Source organism: Oncorhynchus mykiss, chromosome 24 (assembly GCF_057628025.1).
Source record: "Oncorhynchus mykiss isolate SJ-2025 chromosome 24, ASM5762802v1, whole genome shotgun sequence".
In the NCBI taxonomy this organism is placed as follows: Eukaryota; Metazoa; Chordata; class Actinopteri; order Salmoniformes; family Salmonidae; genus Oncorhynchus; species Oncorhynchus mykiss.
In genome coordinates, this window is record NC_143045.1 from 40365687 (window position 1) to 40386080 (window position 20394).

The 20394-nt window shown below is 44.4% G+C and overlaps 2 protein-coding genes and 1 long non-coding RNA gene across 4 annotated transcripts; 2 read left to right on the plus strand and 1 right to left on the minus strand.

The window, feature by feature from the left end:
• The first annotated feature begins 6295 nt into the window (after nucleotides 1-6295).
• Nucleotides 6296-11169, plus strand: wdr53 (WD repeat domain 53). The gene is made up of 3 exons (XM_021581620.3): nucleotides 6296-7437; nucleotides 8358-8865; nucleotides 8967-11169. The coding sequence occupies exons 2-3, from the start codon at nucleotides 8374-8376 to the stop codon at nucleotides 9648-9650; spliced, it is 1176 nt and encodes a 391-aa protein (XP_021437295.1). The 5' UTR covers nucleotides 6296-7437; nucleotides 8358-8373; the 3' UTR covers nucleotides 9651-11169.
• Nucleotides 11170-12896: 1727 nt separating this feature from the next.
• On the plus strand, nucleotides 12897-14162 carry LOC149972436 (uncharacterized). Its single transcript, XR_016491436.1, has 2 exons — nucleotides 12897-13525; nucleotides 13598-14162. It is a non-coding gene; the product is annotated as an uncharacterized LOC149972436 (long non-coding RNA).
• LOC110503251 (signal recognition particle receptor subunit beta) lies at nucleotides 13412-19469 on the minus strand. Of its 2 annotated transcripts, XM_036961638.2 has the most exons (8): nucleotides 19040-19469; nucleotides 18564-18658; nucleotides 18392-18469; nucleotides 18166-18248; nucleotides 15924-16060; nucleotides 15745-15799; nucleotides 14234-14483; nucleotides 13780-14159 (listed from the first exon to the last, which is right to left on the minus strand). In XM_036961638.2, exons 1-7 carry the CDS (start codon nucleotides 19197-19199, stop codon nucleotides 14273-14275), a joined length of 819 nt encoding a protein of 272 aa, XP_036817533.1. In that variant the 5' UTR covers nucleotides 19200-19469; the 3' UTR covers nucleotides 13780-14159; nucleotides 14234-14272. The 2 variants fall into 2 exon arrangements, with proteins under 2 accessions (XP_036817531.1, XP_036817533.1); XM_036961636.2 differs by having other exon boundaries at nucleotides 13412-14483.
• Between the last annotated feature and the right edge of the window lie 925 nt (nucleotides 19470-20394).

Below are 20394 nucleotides of genomic sequence, written 5' to 3' on the forward strand. Positions count from 1 at the left end.
CAGGTCTCAGCCTATATTTAGACTGTATTCATTGATAGTTCCGTAAATAAGGGGCAGGTCTCAGCCTATATTTAGACTGTATTCATTGATAGTCTCGTAAATAAGGAGCAGGTCTCAGCCTATATTTAGACTGTATTCATTGATAGTCCCGTAAATAAGGGGCAGGTCTCAGCCTATATTTAGACTGTATTCACTGATAGTCCCGTAATTAAGGGGCAGGTATCAGCCTATATTTAGACTGTATTCATTGACAGTCCCGTAAATAAGGGGCAGGTCTCAGCCTATATTTAGACTGTATTCATTGACAGTCCCGTAAATAAGGGGCAGGTCTCAGCCTATATTTAGACTGTATTCATTGATAGTCCTGTAAATAAGGGGCAGGTCTCGGCCTATATTTAGACTGAATTCATTGATAGTCCTGTAAATAAGGAGCAGGTCTCGGCCTATATTTAGACTGTATTCATTGATAGTCCCGTAAATAAGGGGCAGGTCTCAGCCTATATTTAGACTGTATTCATTGATAGTCCTGTAAATAAGGAGCAGGTCTCGGCCTATATTTAGACTGTATTCATTGACAGTCCCGTAAATAAGGGGCAGGTCTCAGCCTATATTTAGACTGTATTCATTGATAGTCCTGTAAATAAGGAGCAGGTCTCGGCCTATATTTAGACTGTATTCATTGACAGTCCCGTAAATAAGGGGCAGGTCTCAGCCTATATTTAGACTGTATTCATTGATAGTCCTGTAAATAAGGAGCAGGTCTCGGCCTATATTTAGACTGTATTCACTGATAGTCCCGTAATTAAGGGGCAGGTCTGGGCCTATATTTAGACTGTATTCATTGTCGCCAAAGAAAAAAAGTTATCAACAACAATACGGATAAAAACAAATCAATAATAAAATGTGTGTGCAGGTTGGAAGCCCAAGGGCTTGAAAACCACAACACCAACAGATGTATACAGTGGGGAGAACAAGTATTTGATACACTGCCGATTTTGCAGGTTTTCCTACTTACAAAGCATGTAGAGGTCTGTATTTTTTTTTATCATAGGTACACTTCAACTGTGAGAGACGGAATCTAAAACAAAAATCCAGAAAATCACATTGTATGATTTTAAGTCATTAATTAGCATTTTATTGCATGACATAAGTCAGAACGGCCCCGACTCCCACCTGTTCCGGAGCGGCCCCGCCTCCCACCTGTTCCGGAGCGGCCCCGCCTCCCACCTGTTCCGGAGCGGCCCCGCCTCCCACCTGTTCCGGCTGTTCCAGCTGTACATGACAGTAGCAGAGACAACTGTGATCACATGACAGTAGCAGAGACAACTGTGATCACATGACAGTAGCAGAGACAACTGTGATCACATGACAGTAGCAGAGACGACTGTGATCACATGACAGCAGCAGAGACAACTGTGATCACATGACATTAGCAGAGACAACTGTGATCGCATGACATTAGCAGAGACGACTGTGATCACATGACATTAGCAGAGACGACTGTCATCACATGACATTAGCAGAGACGACTGTCATCACATGACATTAGCAGAGACGACTGTGATCACATGACATTAGCAGAGACGACTGTCATCACATGACATTAGCAGAGACGACTGTGATCACATGACATTAGCAGAGACGACTGTCATCACATGACATTAGCAGAGACGACTGTGATCACATGACAGTAGCAGAGACGACTGTGATCACATGACATTAGCAGAGACGACTGTGATCACATGACATTAGCAGAGACGACTGTCATCACATGACATTAGCAGAGACGACTGTGATCACATGACATTAGCAGAGACGACTGTGATCACATGACATTAGCAGAGACGACTGTGATCACATGACAGAAGCAGAGACAACTGTGATCACATGACAGTAGCTAGTAGCAGAGACCGCTGTGATCACATGACAGTAGCAGAGACAACTGATCACATGACAGTAGCTAGTGGCAGAGACACAGGCTTCCGAAGTAGAACACCTCCCCATCACTGTCAGCATTCTTTAAAAGGCCACAGGCTTTAAGAACCATTGTGGTCTGACCTATGACGTGCATTTCCCCCCCTATGTTTTTCTCTTCCACTCGTTTGTTGTCTCACTTGTTTCATTGATTCTCATCTCTCTCACACCGTCTCACCCATCGCCATCTGAAGCAAAGTGGAAATGTATTGGATTCTCAATATAACCTTAGTATTTCAGCTGAATGATAAAATGGACATATGTTCTTAGTATAACAGAATATAACAATAGACTGAATATAACAGTAGAAAAACACATGGTGTGGCCATAGGGCCCTACCACCTTATGCAAACAGAGCGATGGAGTGTCCTATATGGTCCATTCCAAAATTTGTTCAGCAAAAAAAAAAGTACACTACCAGTCAAAAGTTTTAGAACACCTACTCATTCAAGGGTTTCTTTATTTTGACTATTTTCTACATTGCAGAATAATAGTGAAGACATCAAAACTATGAAATAAAACATATGGAATCATGTAGTAAATAAATACAAATATATTTTATATTTGAGATTCTTTAAAATAGCCACCCTTTGCCTTGAAGACAGCTTTGCACACACTTGGCATTATCTCAACCAGCTTCATGAGGTAGTCACCTGGAATGCATTTCAATTAACAGGTGTGCCTTGTTAAAAGTTAATTTGTGGAATTTATTTCCTTCTTAATGCATTTGAGCCAATCAGTTGTGTTGTGACAAGGTAGGGATGGAATACAGAAGATAGCCCTATTTGGTAAAATACCAAGTCCATATTATGGCAAGAACAGCTCAAATAGGCAAAGAGAAACAACAGTCCATCATTACATTAAGGCATGAAGGTCAGTCAATGAGGAACATTTTAAGAACTTTAAATGCAGTCGCAAAAACCATCAAGCACTATGATGAAACTGGAAAGAAACCACAACTAAAGAACACCAATAAGAAGAAGAGACTTGCTTGGGCCAAGAAACACGAGCAATGGACATTAGACCGGTAGAAATTTGTCCTTTGGTCTGGAGTCCAAATTGGAGACTTTTGGTTCCAACCGCTGTGTCTTTGTGAGAAGCAGTGTGGATGAAACGATGAACTCTGCATGTGTAAATCCCACCGTAAAGCATGGAAGAGGAGGTGTGATGGTGTGGGGGTGCTTTGCTGGCGACACTGTCTGTGATATATTTAGAATTCAAGACACACTTAACCAGCATAGCTACCACAGCATTCTGCAGCAATACGCCATCCCATCTGGTTTGGGCTTAGTGGGATTATCATTTGTTTTTCAACAGGACAATGACCCAACACACCTCTAGTCTGTGTAAGGGCTATCTGACCAAGAAGGAGAGTGATGGAGTGATGCATCAGATGACCTGGCCTCCACAATCCCCCGACCTCAACCAAATTTAGATGGTTTGGGATGAGTTAGACTGCAGAGTGAAGGAAAAGCAGCCGACAAGTGCTCAGCATATGTGGGAACTCCTTCAAGACTATTGGAAAAGCATTCCAGGTGAAGCTGGTTGAGAGAATGTCAAGCATTTGCAAAGATGTCATCAAGGCAAAGGGGTGGCTATGAAATAAAACATATGGAATCATGTAGTAAATAAATACAAATATATTTTATATTTGAGATTCTTTAAAATAGCCACCCTTTGCCTTGAAGACAGCTTTGCACACACTTGGCATTATCTCAACCAGCTTCATGAGGTAGTCACCTGGAATGCATTTCAATTAACAGGTGTGCCTTGTTAAAAGTTAATTTGTGGAATTTATTTCCTTCTTAATGCATTTGAGCCAATCAGTTGTGTTGTGACAAGGTAGGGATGGAATACAGAAGATAGCCCTATTTGGTAAAATACCAAGTCCATATTATGGCAAGAACAGCTCAAATAGGCAAAGAGAAACAACAGTCCATCATTACATTAAGGCATGAAGGTCAGTCAATGAGGAACATTTTAAGAACTTTAAATGCAGTCGCAAAAACCATCAAGCACTATGATGAAACTGGAAAGAAACCACAACTAAAGAACACCAATAAGAAGAAGAGACTTGCTTGGGCCAAGAAACACGAGCAATGGACATTAGACCGGTAGAAATTTGTCCTTTGGTCTGGAGTCCAAATTGGAGACTTTTGGTTCCAACCGCTGTGTCTTTGTGAGAAGCAGTGTGGATGAAACGATGAACTCTGCATGTGTAAATCCCACCGTAAAGCATGGAAGAGGAGGTGTGATGGTGTGGGGGTGCTTTGCTGGCGACACTGTCTGTGATATATTTAGAATTCAAGACACACTTAACCAGCATAGCTACCACAGCATTCTGCAGCAATACGCCATCCCATCTGGTTTGGGCTTAGTGGGATTATCATTTGTTTTTCAACAGGACAATGACCCAACACACCTCTAGTCTGTGTAAGGGCTATCTGACCAAGAAGGAGAGTGATGGAGTGATGCATCAGATGACCTGGCCTCCACAATCCCCCGACCTCAACCAAATTTAGATGGTTTGGGATGAGTTAGACTGCAGAGTGAAGGAAAAGCAGCCGACAAGTGCTCAGCATATGTGGGAACTCCTTCAAGACTATTGGAAAAGCATTCCAGGTGAAGCTGGTTGAGAGAATGTCAAGCATTTGCAAAGATGTCATCAAGGCAAAGGGGTGGCTATGAAATAAAACATATGGAATCATGTAGTAAATAAATACAAATATATTTTATATTTGAGATTCTTTAAAATAGCCACCCTTTGCCTTGAAGACAGCTTTGCACACACTTGGCATTCTCTCAACCAGCTTCATGAGGTAGTCACCTGGAATGCATTTCAATTAACAGGTGTGCCTTGTTAAAAGTTAATTTGTGGAATTTATTTCCTTCTTAATGCATTTGAGCCAATCAGTTGTGTTGTGACAAGGTAGGGGTGGTATACAGAAGATAGCCCTATTTGGTAAAAGACCAAGTCCATATTATGGCAAGAACAGCTCAAATATGCAAAGAGAAACAACAGTCCATCATTACATTAAGGCATGAAGGTCAGTCAATGAGGAACATTTTAAGAACTTTAAATGCAGTCGCAAAAACCATCAAGCACTATGATGAAACTGGAAAGAAACCACAACTAAAGAACACCAATAAGAAGAAGAGACTTGCTTGGGCCAAGAAACACGAGCAATGGACATTAGACCGGTAGAAATTTGTCCTTTGGTCTGGAGTCCAAATTGGAGACTTTTGGTTCCAACCGCTGTGTCTTTGTGAGAAGCAGTGTGGATGAAACGATGAACTCTGCATGTGTAAATCCCACCGTAAAGCATGGAAGAGGAGGTGTGATGGTGTGGGGGTGCTTTGCTGGCGACACTGTCTGTGATATATTTAGAATTCAAGACACACTTAACCAGCATAGCTACCACAGCATTCTGCAGCAATACGCCATCCCATCTGGTTTGGGCTTAGTGGGATTATCATTTGTTTTTCAACAGGACAATGACCCAACACACCTCTAGTCTGTGTAAGGGCTATCTGACCAAGAAGGAGAGTGATGGAGTGATGCATCAGATGACCTGGCCTCCACAATCCCCCGACCTCAACCAAATTTAGATGGTTTGGGATGAGTTAGACTGCAGAGTGAAGGAAAAGCAGCCGACAAGTGCTCAGCATATGTGGGAACTCCTTCAAGACTATTGGAAAAGCATTCCAGGTGAAGCTGGTTGAGAGAATGTCAAGCATTTGCAAAGATGTCATCAAGGCAAAGGGGTGGCTATTTGAAGAATCTCAAATCAAAAATATTTGTTTAACACTTTTTTGGTTACTACATGATTCCATATGTGTCATTTCATAGTTTGATGTCTTTACTATTATTATACAATGTAGAAAATAGTCCAAATAAAGAAAAACTCTTGAATGAGAAGGTGTGTCCAAACTTTTGACCGGTAGTGTATGTAGAACTACATAGAAACATAAGGTCGGTCGCTGCGTTTGCGTAAAGTGTGTAGTGGCCTTAAGCTACCATCTGAAGACAGCACAGCTGTGACCGTTAGATATTTCACACTGGTCAGCTCTTCACAACTTCAGCTGTTTGATATTGTTTCTAAACTATAGATGCATGGAGAGAGTAACCTGAAAACTAGAAGGAACTATACTTACGGTGAAAGTGACAGAGAGTGAGAAAGAGACAGAAAGAGTGAGAAAGAGACAGAGAGTGAGAAAGAGACAGAGAGTGAGAAAGAGACAGAGAGTGAGAAAGAGACAGAGAGTGAGAAAGAGACAGAGAGTGAGAAAGAGACAGAGAGTGAGAAAGAGACAGAGACAGAGAGTGAGAAAGAGACAGAGAGTGAGAAAGAGACAGAGAGTGAGAAAGAGACAGAGACAGAGAGTGAGAAAGAGAGAGAGTGACAGAGAGTGAGAAAGAGACAGAAAGAGAGAGTGAGAAAGAGACAGAGAAAGAGAGAGTGAGAAAGTGACAGTGAGAAAGAGACAGAGAAAGAGAGTGAGAAAGAGACAGAGAGACAGAGAGTGAGAGAGAGACAGTGAGAAAGAGAGAGTGAGAAAGAGACAGAGAAAGAGAGAAAAAGAGTGACAGAGAGACCTATTTTAGCTCAAGTGTGCTCTCTCAAGCCCATCCCCTTGGCACAACAGTTTATAGAGTTTGAATGCCCGAGTTTCTCCACTGTGTCCTTAATCTGATGTTTGAACCCAACTGAATTATTTCTGCACAATATGCTTGTATTTCGTCTGTAGAAGTGCATTACTGTTTAGTTATCTCAGAAGAATGACAGAATCCAGTAGCACCAACCAACACAGTCCTCTTACAGTAGACCTGGACACAAAGCATGTAAGTTGATCATGAAAAACAATGAAAAACATTGCTTTCTTTGTACATTTAACAAAAAGAGGCAGGTCCTGTCAACTCTACATGCATGACTTTAGGAGTTCACTATGTCACATTTCAGTTGTATAAACCTAACACAACCTGTCAGCAAGCATAGAACGATTTACAGTCAATACTGCTATAAGCATAATACCCATGAAACCTAATTTCATATAAATCAGTGTGAGGATTGTAATTTATTTGTTGACTTTATTTAACTAGGCAAGTCAGTTAAGAACAAATTCTTATTTACAATGATGGCCTACTCCGCCAAAACACGGACGACACTGGGCCAACGTATTGTTCGCCCGGATGTGATACTGCCTGGATTCGAACCAGGTACTATAGTGACGTCTCTTGAACTGAGATGCAGTGCCTTAGACTGCTGCGCCACTCGGGGTAATGTAGATCAAACATAAATAAAATAAATAATACTGTGGTAGAAATTATTGTTTTCCCATTGTGAAATATGCATTACGTCTTTTTTCATGCAGATGATTGGGTCGTTACCTACCCTCTGATGTCATCAATGTGCGACTTTACAAGTAGTTTTCGAACAGGGGAAGCTAACATTCGTGTGAAAGGTAAAGTGGAAACATTACATATGCTGAACGTTTATTTAATTTAGTGGTGCTGTGTTATGTCATGACAGTTGTGATTTCGTATGCGTTATTAGCAAAGATTTCGCCAATGACATCGAGCTAAAGTGTTTCGATAGTTGTGTTGACATGCTAACTTAACTAGCATAGCTTCAGCGTTCTGGTAAACACATGGTTAGTCCGTGGCTAGATTTGACTTCTGTCATATTAAATAAATAAAGTCATCCAAATGTAAACGTGTATTAATATCATGACTATTTATAGGGCTACCAGTTACTGTAGCTACATATTAACACCAGATGGGATTTAACAAAGATGTTATCCATTACTGGGAGTTAAGGTTAATTAGGTCGCCTGGAGACCCAACGTTGAATTATGTCAGGTAGAAATCAGCATTTGAATCAGGAAAGTTAACTCTTACGACCTCTTCAAGCCAGAATGTTGAATAAAATGATATTTGGACGTACTTAACCTGTTGGCAGTGCTGTTTGGTCCTCTTGGGGTAGGAATGTGAGACAATATATCCACAGGAAAGTATAATTACATGAAATGTTTGAAAGCGTTGGTATCAGTAGTGCGTTCAGATTAATATCAGCTGAAGCATAAGCACGAGACTCATGCATACTTGCCGAGCTCGTGCACCTGTTTACATGGTTCTGCGCATGTCTCAGGTGATGTCTGGTTTCAATTTACCCTACTGTCCCCCCAAACTCCCAGTCAGAGATACCAACAATCTTTGGTTAAATTACATTATCTGGTGCAATAGTTACTTTTATTGTATCAAAACGTTCTGCAGTGTTTTTTTTCTTCCAGCTAGATATGTACAGGGTCATGTCACTGTTAGCAAAATATACCAGTTTATGTAGTATTTATTTATATGTAGTATATATTCTGCTTCACCCCAGGTATGCCAATGTGATCATGGCCAGCAGGCAGTGGTGTGAGGGTCACTCCACCCCAGTGCTGTGTGTGGGGGCCTCTGGGGGTCCGGAGGGTCTCCTAGCCTCTGGCTCAGAGGAGGGTGAGGTAACAGTGTGGAACCAGGAGGGAACGGTGTTAGCTAGTCTCCGTCTGCCCAGCGGGGATGATGTGACCAGCGCTGTGTTCTCGCCGGCGGCTCCAGGCCTGTTGTATGTGTCCCACGGGGAGACGGTGAGCGTATTGGACCCTAGGAGCCTAAAGGGGGCGGTAGAGGAGCTACAGGGTGCGGGAGAGGAGGAGATCAACTCTCTGGCTCTGAATGAGACAGGCTCAGCTCTGGCTGTGGCTGATGACTCAGGGGTGGTGAGGGTGCTAGGGCTGCCGGGGGGTCAAGTAAACAGGACGCTCCGCAGACACACCAACATCGTCTCATCTGTGGCTTTCCGCCCTCTCAGGCCCAACAACTTGGTCTCAGCCGGGCTCGACATGCAGGTGAGATGTCTGGAGATGGAGAAAGAAAGGGCATGCTTGAGAGTACCCTGTTTGACTAAGTAAGCATGTCTTGACCCCCTTCTGTCCTCAATGTCTTGCAGGTGATGTTGTGGAGCCTACAGAAGACACGCCCCGTCTGGACCCTCAACCTGCAGGAAGTGGCTGAGGAAGAGGAGCGCCATCAGCACAAAGCCGGTCAGCTCTTCAACCCACCTCTGGCCCACTGCGTCTCTGTAGCAACCTGCGGGAACGTTTTGGCCTGCGCCGCCGAGGACGGACGTGTGCACCTGATGCGGGTCGGCAGTGGCTCCAAACTGGACCGACAGGGGGCCATCAAGGCCCACAGCCAGGGAGCCTCGCAGGCCCACTTCCTCAGCTTCTTACCCCACCCATACTGGCTGGCTACTGGGGGCAACGACGGCATGGTGGCCCTCTGGGACCTCAGTCAGAACCCGGTAGTTACTGTTGAGGATAAGGGCAAGCCACAGGCAGCGCCAGTCCACCGCAGGAGACCCAATGCCAGGGCTAAAGCCAAACTCCAGGCCCAGGCCAAGCCCCAGCAGGCAAAAGAGGAGACTAAGAAGGAGAGGGAGGAGGTGGAGGAGGGCAGCAGTGTAGATCAGTCACCAGGCACAGAGGAGGCCCTGAAGTCAGGACCTAAACTCAGCTTCAGCCATGGGGACAAGGTGAACTGGGTGTGTCCCACTCTGCTGAGAGGGGAGCCCAGCCTGGTGGTGGCTGACCAGAGCCCTAACCTGTCTGTCTACTCTTTGGCCGGTCTATAGACCTAACCTGTCTGTCTACTCTCTGGCTGGTCTATTGACCTAACCTGTCTGGTTATTCTCTGGCTGGTCTATAGACCTAACCTGTCTGTCTACTCTCTGGCCGGTCTATAGACCAGACCTGTCTGTCTACTCTCTGGCTGGTCTATAGACCTAACCTGTCTGTCTAATGTCTGGCTGGTGTATTGACCTAACCTGTCTGTCTACTCTCTGGCTGGTCTATAGACCTAACCTGTCTGTCTACTCTTTGGCTGGTCTATAGACCTAATCTGTCTGTCTACTCTCTGGCCGGTCTATAGACCAGACCTGTCTGTCTACTCTCTGGCTGGTCTATAGACCTAACCTGTCTGTCTACTCTTTGGCCGGTCTATAGACCTAACCTGTCTGTCTACTCTCTGGCTGGTCTATAGACCTAACCTGTCTGTCTACTCTCTGGCTGTAGCAATATACAAACTGCCTTACCTTGTATTACTTAGAAGTTTAAGGGGCCCTCCTTCCTCTGAGTTTTGCTCACTGAGCGATAGTATCATCAGCCTGTCTGTGTATTAAGACTGGCAGACATAACCTTCTTTAACCAGAGGCATCCACCTAAAGGAGGACTGAACCATGTCTTTATCAGCAGGGTTCTCCCCTTCAAAGACTGAAACACTGATAGGACTGCACCATGACAAACCAGGGGGGTGAAGACAGACCATCTGATAGGACTGCACCATGACAAACCAGGGGGGGTGAAGACAGGTCCATCTGATAGGACTGCACCATGACAAACCAGGGGGGGGTGAAGACAGGTCCATCTCATAGGACTGCACCATGACAAACCAGGGGGGTGAAGACAGACCATCTGATAGGACTGCACCATGACAAACCAGGGGGGGTGAAGACAGGTCCATCTGATAGGACTGCACCATGACAAACCAGGGGGGGGTGAAGACAGGTCCATCTCATAGGACTGCACCACGACAAAACAGGGGGGTGAAGATGGGACGCAGATGTTTGATCAGCTCAACAGTGATAATACTGTGCCGTGTCAGGATTAGGCCGATGTTGCTGTTGTCACTGTGCTAGTTTAGCAACTTCCTCCCTCAACTTGCCTCTGACTAGACTTAACGCCAATGTTTCCCAACTCCAGTTCTCAATTACCCCCAACACAACACATTTTTATTGTAGCCCAGGACAAGCACACCTGACACCTCTTGTCAACTAATCATCAAGCCCTCAATGAGCTGAATGAGGTCTGTCCCCCCCAGGGCTACAACAACAACAACAACATGTACGGTTTTAAGTACAGGAGGACCGGCGTTGACTTATACCAAAGTCCTCTGCCTCACAAACACACCCAGCTGACCCCAGCTGACCCCACGCTTGACGATATGTACAAACCAGATGTGCCACTGGAAAGGATATGTTTCCATTTAAACAGTCCCACTCCATTAGCCACTACTCTTGTTGCTGGGTGAACTCTATGGGTTGGTGTGATAGGATGTCTGTCATCAGTTTAACTCCAATGGAGCTTTATTACAAATGTGCCGAGTGGAGTTTTTTCTTTCCTGAATATATATATATATATATACACAGTGTATATATATATATATAATATACACAGTGTGTATATATATATATATATATATATATATATATATATATATATACACACACACACTGTATATTATTTATATATATATATATATATATATATACAGCAGTATGTGGACAACCCTTCACATTAGTGGATTCGGCTATTTCAGCCACACCCGTTGCTGAAAGATGTATACAATTCGAGCACACGGCCATGCAATCTCCATAGACAAACATTGGCAGTAGAATGGCCCTTACTGAAGAGCTCAGTGACTTTCAACGTGGCATCATCAAAAGGATGTCACCTTTCCAACAAGTCAGTTTAGTTAAATTTCTGCCCTGCTAAAGATGCCATGGCCGAGCACACAAGATCAACCACGCGCAATGCCAAGCGTCGGCTGGAGTGGTTTAAAGCTCACCGCCATTGGACTCTGGAGCAGTGGAAACGTGTTCTCTGGAGTGATGAATCACGTTTCACCATCTGGCAGTCCGACGGACGAATCTGGGTTTGGAGGTTGCGCGGTAGAACGCTACCTGCCCATAATGCATAGTGTCAAGTGTAAAGTTTGGTGGATGAGGAATAATGGTCTGAGGCTGTTTTTCATGTTTCGGACCCATTAGTTCCAGTGAAGGGAAATCTTGATACAGCATACAATGACATTCTAGACTATTCTGTGCTTCCAATTTTGTGGCAACAGTTTGGGGAAGGCCCTTTCCTGTTTCAGCATGACACAAAGCGAGGTCCGTACAGAAATGGATTGTCAAGATCGGTGTGGAAGAACGTGACACCAACAACCACATACCATCGAACACCTTTGGGATGAATTGGAACGTCGACTGTGAGTCAGGCCTAATCGCCCAACATCAGTGCCCGACCTCACTAATGCTCCTGTGGCCGAATGGAAGCAAGTCCCTGCAGTAATGTTACAACATTTAGTGGAAAACCTTCCCAGAAGAGTGGAGGCTGTTATAGCAGCAATGTTCCAACGTCTAGTGGAAAGCCTTCCCAGAAGAGTGGAGGCTGTTATAGCAGCAATGTTCCAACGTCTAGTGGAAAACCTTCCCAGAAGAGTGGAGGCTGTTATAGCAGCAATGTTCCAACATCTAGTGGAAAGCCTTCCCAGAAGAGTGGAGGCTGTTATAGCAGCAATGTTCCAACATCTAGTGGAAAGCCTTCCCAGAAGAGTGGAGGCTGTTATAGCAGCAATGTTCCAACATCTAGTGGAAAGCCTTCCCAGAAGAGTGGAGGCTGTTATAGCAACAAAGGGGGGACCGACTCCATGTTGATGTCAATGATTTTGGAATGAGATGTTCGACGAGCAGGTGTCCATACTTTGTCATGTACTGTACATACACTTGAGTATACAAAACATTAAGAACACCTGCACTTTCCATGACACAGACTGACCAGGTGAATCCAGGTGAAAGCTATGATCCCTTATTGATGTCACCTGTTAAATCAACTTCAACCAGTGTAGATGAAGGGGAGGTGACAAGTTGAATGGGGCAAGAGAAAATATTTAAGTGCCTTTGAACGGGATATGGTAATATGTGACAGGCTCACCGGTTAGTGTCAAGAGTTACAACACTGCTGGGTTTTTCACACAACAGTTTCCTGTGTGTGTCAAGAATGGGCTACCACCCAAAGGACATCCAGACAATTTGACACAACTGTGGGAAGCATTGGAGTCGTCATGGTGGCCAGCAACCCTGTGAAACGCTTTCAACACCTTGTAGAGTCCACCCCCAACCAACTGAGGCTGTTCTGAGTGCAAACAGAGGGAGGGTATTAGGAAAGTGTTCATGTTTGGTTTACTCAATGTAATCGCTAGGCATCGAGGGTTTTTAAGGTGATTTCTGATTGAGCCGACATATGCAACGTTCACCTGTGAATGGGATATCAGTAATTGCCGGAACATACCCATTAAATAGAGCCACAATGCCCATTAAATAGAGCCACATTTAGATTGAATCTCAGTGTATTTTTCATACAATCGAGTCAAGATGTCAGCAGCTAGGTAAGGATGTATGAGTGAGTCATAACATGTCCAAAAGAAAAATGTGGCGTGATTTTTTTTTTCCAATAAAAAATAAAACAAGTTTTGCAGTGTGTGTGACTCAACCTTGTCAGTTTCTCTTTTTCTTCCACAGCTTTGTCACAATGTCTACAGTGATGTTGCACTCGCCAATAAACCACAAAAACAGATTTTATTTACAAGCTGAATAAGACACAAAAAAAAAAACATTCCTATTTGGCTAACAGTGATTCAGATTCATGGTCAACTTCCCCCTCAAAAAAAAAGGTGTTGGAACTACAGAATGCACTGGACCACAATACAAACTGATGGAACATTCAGCTAACCCATTCCAAAAAGGTGTTGGAACTACAGAATGCACTGGACCACAATACAAACTGATGGAACATTCAGCTAACCCATTCCAAAAAGGAACCAACATCTGATTTTGGAAAACAAACTGCCGGAATCTAAATGGAGAAATCCGATCTGAGGTCGTCTGAGGTGGGTTCAGTGCAATATCTCATCACATTCACAGGATATCATGATTGATGGATTATTCAAAATGCTGAGGAGGGGGAAAATAAAACAAATAGTAGAAATTGATGTTGACATTGTTAAAAAGCAGTGGGTGAGACTATCCCCTATGAAAAGGACGGGTCGTTTCCTAGACACAGAGTAACACCTGCTAGAGACGAGCAAAGCAACACATTTTTTGTTGTTGTTGAAATGATCAGAATTAGCATTCACTACCATCAAGTACCACTGCTGACCTTGTGATGTCAACACAACTCACTTCCATAGTGCAGTTGTGTCGAGTCTAGAGTTCTGAGGACCGACGAAGATACCTGATATGCTGAGAGACCTTAGACTAATTCCCCATAATGCACCCCACTCAAGAGCTCTTGGCCAAAGTAGTGACCTATGGGAACTAAATGGCTCTTGGCCAAAGTAGTGACCTATGGGAACTAAATGGCTCTTGGCCAAAGTAGTGACCTATGGGAACTACATGGTCAATAATGAGCCCCAGTCATCTCACAGCAGGGCCAGGCTCTTCTCGAGGCTGGCGATGTCCGCCTCCCCGTCCTCCCCCTTGCTGCCTCGGGCGCTGCACTCCAGGAACTCCACCTTCATGGGCAGCTGGCTGAACTCAAAGTCCTTGCCTTTCTTTCCCAGGTGCACGCTGGCCCCCGCTGACCCGTCCTGGGCGCTCAGAGCCGCAGACCGAGTCACTCTCAGTGTGTTCCTGAGGGGAAACGGGAAAGGTTAGGATCAATTCATTCTGTAGAATCACACTTCCATTTAAAAAAAAATTATGTCTGACTTTTAACGATAAGAAAATCTTTTTTATGGCAAAAAAACGAACGATTCGGCCCTTAAACTAGCTGTATGTAAAATATTGTGCTACAGCTTGGAACATAAATACATGTCACTCTGGAGGACAACAGTAATGTTTGTTTCCAACATTAGGACGGTTCTCCTAAAGAAGTTAAATCCGCTTCGTTTTTTGTTTCCTTGCCATGGTACTAACGAGTGTCGTGATACTGGTATCACCCCCGGGTCCTGGTGTTGGCAAAACACTGGTATCACCCCCGGTCCTAGTGTTGGTGTTGGCAGAACACTGGTATCACCCCCGGTCCTGGTGTTGGTGTTGGCAGAACACAGGTATCACCCCCGGTCCTAGTGTTGGTGTTGGCAAAACACTGGTATCACCCCCGGTCCTAGTGTTGGTGTTGGCAGAACACTGGTATCACCCCCGGTCCTGGTGTTGGTGTTGGCAGAACACAGGTATCACCCCCGGTCCTGGTGTTGGTGTTGGCAGAACACAGGTATCACCCCCGGTCCTGGTGTTGGTGTTGGCAGAACACAGGTATCACCCCCGGTTCTGGTGTTGGTGTTGGCAGAACACTGGTATCACCCCCAGGTCCTGGTGTGGATGTTGGCAGAACGCTGGTATCACCCCCGGTCCTGGTGTTGATGTTGGCAGAACTGTGAACCCTGTCCAACTTTTTAAGAGTACCAGACGCACGCGGTAAATTGGAGATTTAAATCGCAAATCTTTTTTAGAAGCAATGCCTCTATAGCTGATACCAGGCACTCATTCATTCTTCATCGGGCAGTCTTCTATACTCCCGACTCCATTTAATGCCAAGATGTTTATATTTATTTTTTTATTATACTTTTGTAATGTGTTTTTTTTTTTGATGTGGATCATAGTTACAGTCTGTCAGGTTGCGTGATCCTCGTAATGTTACGTGAAAAATACAACTAATGGGATGCGGAATTAAATGCAGATCACATAACTCGCACAAAAAAATATGACCAGTTCATTTTTGTTATTTGCATTTCATTTCTATCACGAGTAAAACGCGAGTGAACTGTTGAACACTTTAGAGCCCACTGAATGTCCGTCTTCTGTTCCCCGAACGTTAGCTTTAAACTAAGAAGTGTTTCCCTTTCCACAACACACACGGAGTCGACAAGGGACTCGTAACACGATTCCTTACATCTCTTTCTCCAGCTGCTGACGAATCAGCTTAGCAGATTTTGCCATGGTGATATCTAGAGAGACGGAAAATGTATGAAGTAACACTCTTTTCAAAATCATTAACACACACACACACAATGTCATCCTGGGGAGTTTTTTTTTGTAGAGGGTGGAGGGGGTTGACATGTGATGTGTCACCTTGCTTGTTGCAGGCCACTATCAGAGAGGGGACATTCCTGGACACTACACTGTCAGTCAACAGGAAGTACAGGAACTCAGCCACGTCTCTCACTTCCTTCTGGAAGATGGCACTGTCCACCACAAACACCATGGCTCTGCAGTCAGCGAGAGGAGAGAACAAAAGACAAAGTGAGAGGGCGTCTCTCTGGATCTTCATCTTAGGTCAAGCACTGCATGTTATTCACATTATAGACCTCCCCCGAACACCTGAAATACACCACATTATAGACCTCCCCCGAACACCTGAAATACACCACATTATAGACCTCCCCTGAACACCTGAAATACACCACATTATAGACCTCCCCCGAACACCTGAAATACAAGCACCACATTATAGACCTCCCCCGAACACCTGAAATACACCACATTATAGACCTCCCCCGAACACCTGAAATACACCACATTATAGACCTCCCCTGAACACCTGAAATACAAGCACCACATTATAGACCTCCCCTGAACACCTGAAATACAAGCACCACATTATAGACCTCCCCTGAACACCTGAAATACAAGCACCACATTATAGACCTCCCCCGAACACCTGAAATACAAGCACCACATTATAGACCTCCCCTGAACACCTGAAATACACCACATTATAGACCTCCCCCAAACACCTGAAATACAAGCACCACATTATAGACCTCCCCTGAACACCTGAAATACACCACATTATAGACCTCCCCTGAACACCTGAAATACAAGCACCACATTATAGACCTCCCCTGAACACCTGAAATACAAGCACCACATTATAGACCTCCCGTGAACACCTGAAATACAAGCACCACATTATAGACCTCCCCCGAACACCTGAAATAAACCACATTATAGACCTCCCCTGAACACCTGAAATACAAGCACCACATTCCCTGAACACCTGAAATACAAGCACCACATTATAGACCTCCCCTGAACACCTGAAATACAAGCACCACATTATAGACCTCCCCTGAACACCTGAAATACACCACATTATAGACCTCCCCTGAACACCTGAAATACACCACATTATAGACCTCCCCTGAACACCTGAAATACACCACATTATAGACCTCCCCTGAACACCTGAAATACAAGCACCACATTATAGACCTCCCCCGAACACCTGAAATACAAGCACCACATTATAGACCTCCCCTGAACACCTGAAATACAAGCACCACATTATAGACCTCCCCTGAACACCTCACATCTAAAACACAAACACAGTATTATTTATATTCATTATGGATCCCCATTACGTCGGCCAAACCCAGACGACGCTGGGTCAATTTGTGCGCCGCCCTATGGGACTCCCAATCGCGGCCGGTTGTGGTACAGTCTGGAATTGAACCAGGGTGTCTGTAGTGACACCTCGAGCACTGAGATGTTATTATGTGTGTGTACAGCATCTCTTCACAGTCCCCGCTGTTCCATCAGGTGCATTTCTAGCCATTAGAAGAATTTAAAAAATCTGATTTCATGAGTTACTTGATGTGGAATAGAATTCCATGTAGTCATGGCTCTATGTAGTACTGTGGAATAGAATTCCATGTAGTCATGGCTCTATGTAGTACTGTGGAATAGAGTTCCATGTAGTACTGTGGAATAGAGTTCCATGTAGTCATGGCTCTATGTAGTACTGTGGAATAGAGTTCCATGTAGTCATGGCTCTATGTAGTACTGTGGAATAGAGTTCCATGTAGTCATGGCTCTATGTAGTACTGTGGAATAGAGTTCCATGTAGTCATGGCTCTATGTAGTACTGTGGAATAGAGTTCCATGTAGTCATGGCTCTATGTAGTACAGTGGAATAGAGTTCCATGTAGTCATGGCTCTATGTAGTACTGTGGAATAGAGTTCCATGTGGTCATGGCTCTATGTAGTACTGTGGAATAGAGTTCCATGTAGTCATGGCTCTATGTAGTACTGTGGAATAGAGTTCCATGTAGTCATGGCTCTATGTAGTACTGTGGAATAGAGTTCCATGTAGTCATGGCTCTATGTAGTACTGTGGAATAGAGTTCCATGTAGTCATGGCTCTATGTACTGCACACCTCCCATAATATGTTCTGGACTTGGAGACTGTAAAGAGACCTCTGGTGGCATGTCTTAGATAAGGTATTCATTGGAGGTTTATAACTTACACCTGAAATACAAGCACCATTTTATAAATCTCCCCTGAATAGAAACACCTTTCATCTTTACTGACCTGGCAGCGGACTTGAATTTCTCCACATACTGAGGCCGAAGACTGTCATGTCCAGGTAGGTCGATCAGGATCCAGCTGCTGCCCTGCCACACCGTAGTACAGGGAACGGTCAAGCCAGTGTGTGACACATTTTGACAAAATGCATTTATCTTTATCATGCAAAGTTCTAGATCAATTTCTTAACCTTCCAACTCACACCCCTCACCACAGCCCGTTTCCTCCTTACCCTCTCGTTCTTGGCTTTGTAAGGGGCACTGCTGTCCGTGATGGAGGTCTGGGTTTTCTTGAACTTTCCTGACAACAACTGCAAACAACGACCATCCATCAGTGTCATACAACTTCTGCCGTCTGTAAATAGTTGGATTGGACATGCTCATATGTTGCACGGATATACTCACTCGACTAAAGAGGAGGGTCTTTCCAGAATCGCAGAGACCGACCAGCAACACAGCACTTTGGACAGTTTTTCTGCTTAGTAAGTACTTCAAAAACACTGAAATGTAAACCAAAATCATAGCAGGTTCGGTTTTAGCTGCCATCATAGCAGACGAGCGCCTGACAAATCAGACAGATCGCTAGTGACCACTACTAGCAAGTTAACTAGCGAACCTTTGATAGTAGACTTGATAAAAGACAACAAAAAAAGTTTGTTTGAAAATCGTATAGCATAGAAAGCCAACAGGCTGATGCTAGGCTAACTAGCTAACACAGTGGTTCCAAACTCCGGTCCTCCCCCACACTACACGTGTTTATTGTAGCCCCGGAAAAGCACACCGGATTCAACTTGTCAACTAATCATCAGGCCCCCAATGAGTTGAATGAGGTCTGTTTGTCCGGGGCCTAGAACAAAACGGGGTGCTTAACCTAAACTTACCAACAGTGATGACAACAACAGCCAAAGAAACAACAATTCCGATCATAAATATGGGGTCTTGGTCTTCTAACACCTTCTTTAAAGCGTCTAAATAAGGTTCAAAAGGATTTTCTCTCGCGTCTATTTTCGCCTCCATATTGATGCCGGGCTCTGTAGCCATATCTGCTACTGCCACTTCACTCAGGACACGTCTACATTCTTCTTCTTGCTCTTCTTCTTCTTCTTCGGGATTAGGTTGGCGAATTGCGTCCACCGTCTAAGGTGTATACACTGCCACCTACTGGACTGGAGTGTGAGGCCAGTCACAGCATACCTAAAGTAAATTATCTTCATTAGTCCTGTTCCTTTAAGAAATTGAAATAGAGCCCTAAACACCACATTCACGACACCACCCAAACCCCGTCCAGCCTCTCTCACCCTCTAGAGCTCTAGACACCACTTTCCTCCCACCACTACACCACCCAAACCCCGTCCAGCCTCTCTCATCCTCTAGAGCCCTAGACACCACTTTCCTCCCACCACTACACCACCCAAACCCCGTCCAGCCTCTCTCACCCTCTAGAGCCCTAGACACCACTTTCCTCTACTCTTCTCACTGTCTCTAGAGAGGAGACATGCTGGACAGTCCTTATTCTAACCACCTCCAGAGAGGAGACATGTTGGACAGTCCTTATTCTAACCACCTCCAGAGAAGAGACATGTTGGACAGTCCTTATTCTAACCACCTCCAGAGAAGAGACATGTTGGACAGTCCTTATTCTAACCACCTCCAGAGAGGAGACATGTTGGACAGTCCTTATTCTAACCACCTCCAGAGAGAAGACATGATGGACAGTCCTTATTCTAACCACCTCCAGAGAGGAGACATGCTGGACAGTCCTTATTCTAACGTGAATGTGGTGTTTAGGGCTCTATTTCAATTTCTTAAAGGAACAGGACTAATGAAGATAATTTACTTTAGGTATGCTGTGACTGGCCTCACACTCCAGTCCAGTAGGTGGCAGTGTATACACCTTAGACGGTGGACGCAATTCGCCAACCTAATCCCGAAGAAGACCACCTCCAGAGAGGAGACATGATGGACAGTCCTTATTCTAACCACCTCCAGAGAGAAGACATGATGGACAGTCCTTATTCTAACCACCTCGGTCTCCTTCAGCCTAACAGGACACTTCAGAAATGTACGTGCATGTTCACCACCACCATTTCACCATTTGTGCTCAGCTGGGATACACCTCTTTTTCGGTGGCAATTGACAAAACTTATAACTGCCTAAATAAACCCAGAAAAAAACTAGAAACCAAAATTTATTTTTCATTTCAGTTGACTAAAACAAGACAAAATTATCTCTGTGA